General features: G+C 35.3%; 1 protein-coding gene across 1 annotated transcript in view; it reads left to right on the top strand.

The window, feature by feature from the left end:
- The first annotated feature begins 561 nt into the window (after nucleotides 1-561).
- LOC143177984 (uncharacterized) overlaps nucleotides 562-13,097 on the top strand; it is a 59,947-nt gene continuing 47,411 nt past the window's right edge. The window contains exons 1-2 of the mRNA XM_076376354.1: nucleotides 562-1,491; nucleotides 2,090-3,259. Of these exons, the coding sequence (XP_076232469.1) occupies nucleotides 2,292-3,259 (968 nt within the window). The 5' untranslated portion in view covers nucleotides 562-1,491; nucleotides 2,090-2,291. The remainder of the gene's footprint in view (nucleotides 1,492-2,089; nucleotides 3,260-13,097) is intronic.

Genomic DNA, 13,097 nt, shown 5'->3' with positions numbered 1-13,097 from the left:
AAATACTTATGTAAGGATAAAATGAATACACTGTTGTAATAGATATTAGTATTTTCTGTATTTTTACATAATATTTATACAAAAATTCTTACTTTTTACTTATATCCGAAAAAAAAGAAACATATAAGTACAAAATACTACAAAATCAATCAAAGATATATACAACAGACACAGAAAAAAAGAGTACTTTATTTCCAAGAATTTACTCACAAAATACAAATATCTCTGTAAACGCATGAGCCGCCATTTAAAATTCGCGCCACTACCAAAGCCATTACTAACCCACCGATTATTGGTCCCCCCAGGTTACATTCACTTTCATCATAAAACAAACGACCAGTATCTAAAACAGGAGCCGCGTCTATTCATCATTGCGTACACGCAATCAAGAAGCCCAATCGCGAAAGTAATACGACGAACACGATGTGAAAAAATGCCAGTGCCGAGAATAACCGTTGCACCTCGCGTCGGCCATCTTGTCTTGAACACGCGCGCGCGGCTTGGCCGCAAACAAAAAATAGTCCGAGTGCCAGTGTGCCGCGAGCACGCAGAATTTTTCCCTCGTCCTCGGTCTTTTGCGACGTTTCCCCTCGCGCGACCCGCGTCGCGGCTCAAAGCCCGAGTTCCTCGCCGATTAACCGTCGTGCCGATAGTAGGCGAAAGGCGTCGCTGTCAAAGAGGCGTGAGAACGCGTTTGATTGGTCGAGGGAAAAAAATCCGCGAAGATGCAGCCTGCACGAAATGGTACATAATGCGGCAGGGACGCGTCGGTGCGCGCAACGACTGGCCCCAGCCGACCTCGCCGCGTTCTTCGCGCACTGAAAATACGTTTACGTGGGGCGTTCGTGCGGCGGACGTGCACGATGGACACGGCAGTGGGTAAATCGCAGTGAGCACGTCGATGTGCCGTATTACGCGACGCACAGTGGCGCACACACGCACGCACACGGACGTTGCACACTCGAAAGTGGTAGAGGTCACTAGCCTTACGCACCACGGGGTCGTGTTCTCGTTTCACCTCGGCACCGTGAAAAGTTCTTTCAACCGCACCGAGCACGCTGTTTTCGTCGGATCGTTTCCGTCACCCTCGGTCGCAATGCAAAACTGAGAGTGCTGTCTGCGAGGAGTAGTGACAAAGGGGGGAGAGAGAAAGAGAGTCAACAGAGTTGATTGACACGTCCCTGCGATTTTCGAAACTTTTCTAGTGCGCAGTATTTTACGTGCCTTCGTAACCATTTTTTCACTTGAATGTTGGTTACCTGCGGTTCACGTTGCCATTCACCGTTACGATCTCGTACTCACGCTGCCTCGCTGCGCTGTCGCGATCGAATTGTCAAAGGGTGAATAAGTGAGGTTATGAACGTGTCGGCCGATAATGTTACGGTTTAGTAGTGTTATTAAGTAACGTACGGGCTGAACAAATGTCACGAATTGGTCGTGAGTGCAGTTGATGCTGTGTTGCGAAGTGAAAGTGGAGAAACAGTGTCGAAGGTAATTTGAAAGATATAGAACGCAGTTTGGCTAACCTTTTGTCGGACATGTACGGCGAGTGAGGGAGCGTAATGAATACTATATGTATTTATTCTTTAAAGTCTTTCCGGCTTCAAGTAGAATATTTTAATGTCATTTCTTTGTTTGTTCTCTGTATTTATGCCGGGAGGCATTTCTGCAAGTAGAAATGGTGACACAGATGTTGGGACATCATTTACGCAGAAGATTATATTGTTTGAGATTGTTGCTTATTTATAGTAGATTTTTGAATGTATTGTAATGTAGTATAGCCGGTGCGTAGGATTTAATATCGTAAATTTTTACGTTATCTTTGTTTGACAAGTGATGTCATAAAGTTTGTGAAATTCATTTTAACGAGGAAGATTGTACAGTATTGACATTTTAGACGAACATGTATCATAAGATTCTTCGTATGTACTTGTACTATACTATTTTCTGTAATATAAAATAATCCTAACCTTAAAATGATAGATAAGTAGTTCCGCGCGCTCTCCTATACCGACTGTCTGTCGATAAAAGTTGTATCTGTATTATAAGACAATTTGTGCAATTCTAATATATTTTATTTCTTTTACAGGACGAGAATGAAGCATACAAATGAATAATGAATCCTCTTACAATAAAGTGTGCTTAATTTCAACATATGAAGTATGTTGGTGGATACTCGCATGGTAACATGAGAGACTTAGGTTCCAAGTACGTACCGAATTGTTCAGTTTTGAGAATGCTTACAGATGTTAAAGTATTGCGAAGGAATATCTGAGTAAAGTTAATACAAGATGGCAGAAAGTAAAGCAAAAAATACAGTAGAAGCAAAAGAAGTATTAAACGATTCAACTATGTCTACGAATGAAGAAGAAAAGGTTGAAAAGGAAGTAATAGATATTTCTGATGATAATAAAATGGAAACAAATTCTTGTGAAAACGATATTGAGGTAATCGATACCTTTAAAAAGGATGAAGAAAACGTTATAAGTCCTGAAGATTCAAAGAAAACTGAAAACAATACACCAGAAGAAGTACAAGATTCTGGGACTTGTACAAAAATAGATGCAACATCAAATGCTAATACTAAGGAAATTAGTAACAAAACAGAAAAACCTAAACAAACGGATAATTCACCTGTAAAAAGTAAGGAAACTCATTCTGAATCCAAAGTTTCAGAAGAAGAAGTAACATTAAATAAAATATTGAAAGTGGTACATGAAGATCTCAGTTTTAATAATGTTCATCAGTCTGCAAAGGAGTCTAACACTGCGGAGAAAGAAAGTGATAACAGTATTGAAGAGATCAAGGAGAAAACAGATGGAGAATCAAGTGAAGAAAATGTTCCGAAAGAAGTTATTAGTGATGAAACAAATGTTCCTGTGGAAGTTGAAACTATAAAGTTGAGAAGAGATTCTGAAACAAAGCAATCTGTAGAGATAGTAGAGCATATGGAAATTGGAATAGTAGGACCTCCTACAACAGTTAGCGAAATTATTAACGAAGAAGAATTGAAAGCAGAATCTGCATTATCGACCGATCAGAAGGTCCAAGATCATGTTGCAGAATGGGTTCAAAATTCTGCTAAAGCTGAAGATTTAGCTCGAGAAGAGGAAGAAACTCCTATTAATGACGATCAACATGAAAAAGAAATTCTTCGAGAAAAAAGAACCAGGAAGAAGAAAAATAATGATGCACTTGCCTTACCTACTAGGAAATCTCAAAGAATTGTTAGCAACATCATCAAAAAGAGTATTAAGTGGTGAGTAATATTTCATAACTTTTAATTTAGTTTATTATTTAGTTTTCTGTTTATGAATGTTTCATTAGTTGATATTGTAATCGAAAAAATTTAGATATTAAGCTATGAATGAAATATCAGAAATGAATCTTCACAAGAGAAACCATATTGTATATTTTCATCAACAATAAGTGTGCTTTTTATACTTATTAGATTGACTGAAGCAAGTAAACAGAATGCTAATTTGGTTTTCAGTTTGATATAATATTTAAGATTAATATGCTTAAACAAGCATTATATGATAAAATTAAAGGAAAAGACATTTGTTAAAGCTACAAAATAATTTTTTTTTATAGTGCATTATTTAAGAATAAGAAATCCTTAATGAAAGTTAAAGAAACCATATAAGTTTTGTTATGCTGTGTATTAATGCAAAGGATAATAATTATATACCAGTTACTTGCTTACACAATGGAATAAAATAAATTTTGCTTTGCATTTTTTGAAATGGTGCAGAAAGCAAATATGTTTTAATAAAAAGTAAATGAAGAAGTATTTATAATTAACTAGTTGATCATGCCTTTGTATTACTAACTTCTATCAATATTAGAAAAAATTCATAAAAGCAAAATTTGAAATATATAGCAGCCTTTATATGGAATTTTGTTAAAGCAGAGATAATGCATTAAAATGAAAGATAAATATAGGTACATATACATTAGTATAGATATCTCATAATTATTAGATTTTCTTAATATATTGAATTTATATGTATATTTATATGTATATAAATTCAATAAAGTATATTCGACATAATATAGAATTAAAATTGTTGATATTATTCATTCACGTAAACAAATAGAAATAGTTTCAGATTGATACAACCTTCTTGAATTTAGTTCTGAATATACAGCAAAATTTTTTTCAAATACGAAAATTTTAATTCATTATTTTAAAAAAAAATAAAATAAAATCGATTTATTTCAAATCTTCATTCGTTTAAAGAACTACACGATTTAAGATGTCCTTACTCCACAAAAATAACTAAATAAAAGTAATCATTTTTGCGCAAATATATCTTTATCAAATGTCTTTTCCATCATACGTATCTCTTAAACGATGTTCCTTAATCTTTCCACAAGAAAGTAGCTTAACAACAAAGACAGTACAGCTGCCATATAGCAATTACCGTTAGGGCAACTCGTTTCTTGCAATAAGAACTGAAAATGAGGAAACTCAGTGCTTAGCCTTTTATGCTCGAAGTGTGAAAAATGAGACAACTTGTAAGCAGTCTCTTTTGCGGCAACAAATCGACCCAGATGCTTAGGTGCAACTGTGAGCTCCGCAGTTGCAATTTTCTTCACACCTAGAATATTTGTAGATTAATATACATTATCGATGAGTCGAAATACCTCTTGCAGAAATAACCCTGCAACAAATAGACATATGAATTAATTTAATATATACTCACAAATCTAAATAACTGCTTTAAGAACCAAAAACCTAGTATCTGTAGAATTTGAAAGTGTATTTGTGAGTACTTAAAATGAAGGAGTTAAATCTTCTAGAATCTAGAAGTAGCTTTGCAACCTTGAGAGATAGGAAGGCACAGCGATTTTATCGGAATTCTACGACGAAGTAGATTATCGTAAATACAGATGGTCGGTTAGAAAATGTTCAGTTAGATACTAATGATTTGATTCAATAGAATAGTGCTAAAAGCATTGAATTAAACTCCAGCAGTAGAACAAACTAACAACCTTTTTATAAAGATCTCCCTTTTTTGAACATTAAGAATTATATTTTGAATTGTATTGTTCATATTGTACTATTTTTTAGTACACAATCTTTTAATTGTAGAAGAAAGATCTTTGAACAAGGAAAGGAAAAACCTTTCTGAATGGTGAATCAGAAAAAAATTAACTGTAATTCCAAGGAAGAAAATTAAAACAATAGAGATGTTGATGAGCTCATAGCGAGTAAATACTACACATTTGGTTCAGTACCACCATGTGCTACTATTTGATGACATCAGCAAATATCAAATAATTAAACAAACGCCTTGATAATAATTTTTCGTTAAAGAAACAAACTTTCGCGGGGGGTCAAAGTCATGATTCAGTATGCAAATAGTCTAAGGGTTCATGACACTTGAATGTGTCACCAAGTCAATGACCTATAAGTATTAGTAATGCGTGAACCAGCAAGGAAAATCTTATAAATACTTGTCATCAGTGCATTTCTTATATTTTAGGAAAAGACTGAATCGGAGGAAATAGCCAAAGTCATACTTCGTTTAATTATTGCTCATTATTGTTCATTGTTACTTAACAACACTGTTCGTTTATTGTTTCTTGATTCTATTTATCTCTAACATAATTTCACCTGAAAGTTGAAAGCATTTTCGAATTAAGATTGCCACAATTTCTTTGGTTTTTGCTCCTTATATACAATATTATAACATCCTCAATTTTTTAATTATCACAATTGTAAAATGTATAATTTCATACCTTATTCATATGTATTCTTCGAACCCTATTGTTATTTAATCCTATAATGCCCAGTGATGATATTTTTCTTATATCCTGGTACATTTTAGAGAAAAAAATTAGCTTGTTTTAAAAAAATATAATGCAATCCAAGATTCATTTCTCTTAGTACCGTATTATTTTTTTGTAAGTCATTTGAAAATACCGTGGAAAATGTGATTACACATGAAAAGCTAAATTGGGTAGAAGTATTTTTAACAAAGCCCTGCAGAGAGCCATTTTGGTTTTTAGGTACTGTATAATTGTAAGAGGATTATATAAATTAAGAATACTAATAGTAATCAAAGGATTAATGACTGGATGTTATGATGATCAACCAGTAAAAATTGATATTTATTTAAAGAATGCTTGAAAAAAGAGTGTTATAGGTACAATATTTTCTTGCTACGAACTCTACATCTTGGTAGAAGCTCTCCTTTTATTACAGGAAAATATAAAAGGAAGTGACAAAATAATTCTAAAAAATAAAAAGAAGTAGTAGGAAATTTATTCTTGAAAAAATTACTATATTTGATTAGGATTGAAGTATGAAAGTAAGTGTCCTCGGAAAATGAAACCCATAATTACACTAAAGCTCTTTACTGGCTATAATTTCACGATTCATTACCAGTAACAAATCCATACAACGTAAGATACACATTTCGGATGTTAGTTAATGCGTTGATGAGTCATATTTGCTTTACGACGAAATAAGGCCAAGAAAGGGACACTAATCCCAACAAATTACTACAAACAATTAATAAACTTACAACGAGTAAATACTGTATAATCGAATGTTGTTCGAAAAGATTAACAAATTTAGTCAAAATCAAATCAGAACTCATTAATGAAGTTCTTCAAACTTTGTTACCTACTTTCTATTAGTTGCATTTTTAATGGCACAGAAATAACGACGAAACTTAGTACCTACAGAAATTGGATCAGGGAAATTCAGTGACTCACATACTCGTTATCATGTATTGATTATTTTATTTAGTTACAGAAGCTGTTGTGGTTTATTTGTTTCTTTTGTTTGCTCTATTCTCAGCCTTCGTAATTAATCCTTGTTCAGTTTCCTCAATTTTAACATGAAGTAAATTCCTTTCGAGTGTAAACATTAATCTAATATTTTGTGCATAAATTCAGGGGTCGCTATATATTCGCTATACACTTTGGTGAAGCATGGAAGTTTAGTAAATAAAAAGGCCCATGTTGCACAGACATTCTATTCTTATAAAATTTAACAAAGTAGGTTTATTGTAATTATTAGGAAATCATTAAGGTCCTTCAAGTAATTTTAATTTTTCAAGGTAATATAAAACATAGTCCACTATGTTTTATACATATAATAACATAGTGGACATAGTGGACATATAAAACATAGTGGACTATGTTTTATATATAATAATCCACTATCTCAACGACCTAAATCACATGTTTTTGATTTCGAAATATTGGTGTCTAAAGTTTCCAGCTTCAATACTATTTTATGGACTTGGTATCTTTTTGTACCTTTTGCCTTTCTTCTAATGCCTTTTTTTATTTTTATTTTTATTTAGAAATATAAATTCTGTACTCTAGATGTCAATTAGGCCTTAACTCGAATTTCTTGGAACCGTGACATAGATCCTTTTGCCTTACAACCACAAATTTAAGTATTAAAAAGGTGGAACACTTTTAACTCCACCATGCTTCAATGAGATACTTGTCATATTCTCGCTGTTTCTATTATTTCTCAACAATATCGTTTACATTTTTATGAATCTTACTTCTGTCAAATTTAAATACGAGCTATCAATATACAGCAAAACCTCGATTAACCGAGTTTCAGTCACTTGTAGACTGTTTTATTCAGTTTCAGTTATTTTTGTAATAACAATAAGAGTACAGTAGAATATCAATTAAGACTTGGACTAAAATTCAATAGTAGTCTACTGAAAATAATAAAATTAGCCTTCAAGAGGATACTTTGAGTCTAAAGCCTCGTGTTAACTCGCTTAATCAAGGTCCTACTCTATTAAAATTAATTTCTCTATATAGACTCGTTCCTCTCATTTCTCTAAATTACCAGCATTTCTCAAAATAATCGAGGACAGATCGCAGAGATGCCAAGTTTTATCAAAAAAATCATTTGAACCCCTTTCTATACCTCAACAAATTTGACTCGTGCACTTTTTAAAATACCTTCGCTGCCGATCCCGCACAAACGCGTGATCAGGATATTTCGCAGGTAACCGTTCACGCACCATCGCGTGAAGGGTCTACACTCGCTCAATACGATCTCTGTAGTTGGCAGTTTGTGATAATTCCCCGTTTAAGATCGGCAGCGAAGGTGCTACATTACGAAAGAAGATTATACTCGAAGGGGTTAAACCTTCACCCCTACTTCGCGCCCCTTTCTGATATCACTCGTTCTGAGTCATGTTCTTCGCGCTGGGAGCAGCCTCTCGCTCGCCTCCGACAAATTCGATCAGCGATTCGAGGCGCCTCCTCGCCATCGTTCGTTCTTTCGTCGTAATCGTCGATGCAGTCCAAGATTGGCCTTATCGGCCGATAAAGTAAAAGGGATAAGGGGAGCGTCGACGAGCGCGCGAATGCGCTCTAACGAGGCGTGGAGGATCAGTCGGGGGAGGAGAGGCAGGGAAAAAGCTGGGAAAGAAATATTGACCGTGGAACGATAAGCAACACGGTAGTGTCGATAACAGGATGACTATTTCTGCCCGCGTGTCTCCTTCCTTTCGCCTACCTACTTCCACGGGACCGATCTCCCTCCGTCTCCTTCCATCCCTGATCCCTCTCCTCGCCCAGATAGTCTCTTCTTCCTTCAACAAATACGCGATACGCGGCTTATCAACGAGATAATGCCCGTCGATCGGTCTTGGAGCGGTCGGTATAGCGTTGCAACAGGAAACACGAAAAGAGCGACAATCGGGCTTGGTCGTTAACCCCTCGCGCTTCGAATTGTGGCTTCCGTGAATTGATTGGTTACTCAGAAATCTCGCGGTCGAACTTGAACCGCCTGTTCGTGTTTCGTTCACCGAGTGTGCGACTTCCTTGTATGCATCGCAATGATGATACGCGGTTAATTATGACTCGTATTGATGACTGGTAGTAATTGGACTGGTGACGTTGGGGTGCTGGACGTTGAGTAGGCTGAGAGGATGACAGAGTTTTTCCTTGCTCGTTGAGATGCCGATACGTTCGAGTGGTTGAGGGGTTGATGGTGCATCCGTGGTGATATGAGGATGATTGGAGAGGATGAAAGTGTTTTTCCTTGCGTCGAGAGCTTGGGGTCAGTTTAAATCAGTAGAGTGATTCAGATTCACTGAATATGGCTTTTCATTATGCGTACTGTGGGAGATTGATTAAATGGATCCTGGTTATCTGTATTCTCTGGTAGTCAGAGTTACGAGATCTTTAGTTGCGAAAATAAGGTGGGAGTCGAAGTAGGACTTGAGCAGTGATTTAATGATGGTTTAGCGAAATTTAGAAACTTTGGGATGAAAAGAATATCTGCTTTATCTTTGAATTTGGTGTAAATTGAGGTCCTACTGTATTTCAATATTATATAAATTTTTCATGAAGGAATAAGTGCCAGGGTACTTAATTCTTAATTCAAAATTTCTTTTTGAATATTCAGTTCTTAATTTATTAGAAAAATTATTATGGATAGTAACTAGAAGAGAGTATAGAGTAGGTAATCTTGAAGAGTACCTTGGCCTTTATTCAAGTACCATTTTTTGGTGCCACGAATATTTTTAGGAATATGTACCTACATATTTTTCACAGTTTGTGTTTTATCTTATGTTATGATGCTTTGTTGCGAAAATTGTGTCTATATTGAGAATAACTTAAAGTTATTCTGTAATTTTCTCTCAGTAGTCTCGCCTCTTATAGGTCACCAATGCATAAATTACCCTTAGGAAAATATCATTCATAAACTCATCATTTAGTACAAGAACTATTCTTTTTATATTAATAACTCAGTAATAATAAAATTTCGAGTTGTGTCATTGTTGCAGCAAATGAGCAATATAACTACTCTTTGGTAATTACAAATGATTCTAAGAATGTATTGACAACATGGTGAATAGGTAACAGTTCTCTAAAAATGAGATACATTTTTTAGTATAATATATTGTGTTAACATTTCTGTTTCTTTACAAAAGTTACTTACATGTAAACGTTAATATCTTTTCAAAGTAGACTGCAATTAAAACTTTAAAGTACCCAAACAGTCAGTATTAGATATTAGGAAAATCTTTTTTGTTAATAATCTACAATCATTTTACTAGATTTTACTAGATAGATATTTAGAAACACATGCATAATTTTATCTTGGGAATGAAAAAAATTGTAAACTTCATTAGCAGATGTATATTAGTCGTTTTTATTTTATATTATGAGCTATAGGAAAAGAGTAAGGAATTAAGGTCTGCCGAGTTTTTAGAAAGTGCGAAAGTTATTAAATTACAGGTCCTCTTTTAGATGCTTGAGTTAGCTAGATTACATAAGGGGTAAATGAAACTAATATGGAGGTCATGGCAATCTCGCGTTATTGCTTCTATTTACTACTCTTCTGATAGCGCTATCGATAATCTTCTTCTTGGTAAAGATAGCGAAATGACTTACCGTTTCTTCAGGTTGTATGAGCGAAACTATTGTACCGAGGACCTTGGCTTAAATATTACATCATTTTAAATATAGGTAACCCAGTTTTAAGATTGAAGTTGATCTTAAAATTGAAAAACCTTTTAGAAAGCACTTAAAAAATTTCATAAATATTCCAGATTTTAAGTACTCGATTTATTTCATATTTATTTTTCTCTATATAAAATTATGTCGATTACTTAGATGGTTTATAACGATGCAAGCAAAATTTTGAATTTACACATAATTTATTGTTGAAAAGGAATTTAATATATTTCTTTCAAAATATTTGGGAATATTCCTTTCTGGGTTATCTTTTATTATGTTTTTGATACAAAATAGTTTTAATTTCAGCAAATATTTCCTGTGTCAACAAGAGATCTAGATAATTTTCTTCGTTAATTTTTCCCCTATTTGCTTATGTTATTTTATACAAAGGTGTACTAAATTCTTCATCTCTTGGGACGTCCATGAAACAGTTAAAACCGTAGATTTTTATATTTATTTGTGGGGGTTCATTTTGACATACAATTCTGTTGAACGTTTCCTGGAAGCTTCTCATTCACCCAGAAGACGAATTCAGCTTGTATAACAGATAACGTAGTCCCCTAAATTTAAGTAGTCCTTTTAAATTTAATCATTAACAAACCAAATGAAATTTTATGTTAATTGTTATATGTTGTAAAATGAATGTTCTCTAAATGTTTCTCTTAACAAGAAACGTCTTTAGTGTATTCAAAATACCATATTTGAGATACAATTAAAAGTAACATAATTAGTTTCGTACAAAATAAATGCATATAATGTAGCACTATATTTTCTTATTTCGATCGAACATTTTTCACTCTTTGACTTTAGTCAATGAATATACCTGCACGTTTTAAGGAAGTAATCGCTTAGGTGTAAATAACCATCACAAAAATGTACACACGTCAAGTTGAAAGACAGGCACACTTGAATCTGTTTACAAATATCGTTTATATACAATCCTAAATGTCAACTACTTTTTCTATTTTATGTTTTATTTCACCGTGCGCGCAGAGTGGCGACTTTCCATTCAAAACACGCCTCAGAACCTCAGAAGCTTCATTTTCCACGGCAACTAAATTCCCTCGTAACATTCGCGTAACGAGTCACTTCGCCTCGCCCAGTTAACAGGTTAATAACGCGCATTCCAACAAACAAAGGAGCGTGAAGAGCGAAGAAACTCAATCAATATACAGTAGGGACACAATTAACGAACTTAACTCGGGACTCAAGACTGTGGGATCCTCCTGATGGCTATTTTCATTATTTTTGCCAAATTGGTCACTTCTGGATCGAGTCTCAACAGTCTACCAAAATAGGTAATAAAATTAGCCATCAGGAGGATGCCACAGATTTGACTCCCGAGTTAAATTAGTTAAATTAAGACTCCACTGTATATTGATTGAGTCCTATTGTAGCTCTACTGTTATTACATCGACTAATAAAATCCTGAGTACTATTAGGTTGGTGTGCATGAACAGTAGTGAAATGAATTCAACTACTGAACTGGTGTCAATACTCCAGGTATGAGTTTTTACAAACACTATGGATGAATAATCTGCGATGCACGTTCAAAAGAAAAGTGTGAATTCGCCTTTAGATACGTTTAAATTGATCACTGTCGCTTCACTGTGAATGAATCATCAATGCATTTTATTTAACGTGGAAATCATCTGAAATTCGTTTACTGTTCACTTTGGATGGAATGCAAAAACTGTGAAATTTCCATGTTTTTATTTAAAAATCTTGGGATATTTAAAACAAACGGAACACGGACTACCTTTATAACTCAAACTTATATGTCCTAATTTGCCAAACAAATGAATGCTAAAAAACATAACACATGCTGTGTCTCTACTCCTCCATCGATGCATATCCATGCAAACTGGTTTTTTGTCATAAATCAAATACATAATTTCCATCAGCGTCTTAAACAGTCGCCTTCGCGTTTACATCGAGCAAAATTCCGAATAAAATGAATTCCCTGACGAAACATAAAACACTAACACTTTCCAAGTAGAAATTGAATTTTTCTCCCTTTAAGTTCCTCCAATCAGCAAATTATTAACTCCACTACAAATTCTCGTATATTAAACCTCTCTCCCTCGAAAACTCCGCTAAATCGAAACCTCTAAAACCAGAAGATTCTCTTCCCCTGAAATTCAACCTCTCGAGATTCGACTCTACTCAATGCCCCCCATCTGTACCCAACACAATTCGACCGATCTCAACCGCCATCGGTCGTAGCAGCCGCCATGTTCATCGAGTCCCCATAGAGCGCGTCGAAAAGTGCCATAAGTATCGGCCGTCCTAATTGCATTAATTATTCGAATCAGTTGTGCTCGGTGGTCGTCGTAAAGAGTCGTAGAAGCCTGGTCCCAGGCCAAGGCTGGTCTCACCCCGCGGCCAGGATGAAAGTGGAGCGGTCTGCGCTCGCTGGAGGGGCGTTAATCCCTGCGAACGGTACCATAGAAACGGTACCGGTGGGGTCGTTACGTGCGCCTGCAGACGGACGTGTCGAGCAACCACTACTGGGCTGCCCCGGTACCAGATAATACACGCAGCCGTTGTGCGTGCGCGACGAGCGTCCGTGCGAGCGAGAGGCCGCGACATAATCCAGCCCAAGGCCCCCCTAAGAAAAGGGGAAGGTCTTC

Source organism: Calliopsis andreniformis, chromosome 4, assembly GCF_051401765.1.
Source record: "Calliopsis andreniformis isolate RMS-2024a chromosome 4, iyCalAndr_principal, whole genome shotgun sequence".
Lineage (NCBI taxonomy): Eukaryota > Metazoa > Arthropoda > Insecta > Hymenoptera > Andrenidae > Calliopsis > Calliopsis andreniformis.
The sequence above is the reverse complement of the archived record's forward strand: the minus strand, read 5'-3'. Positions and strand labels throughout refer to the sequence as shown.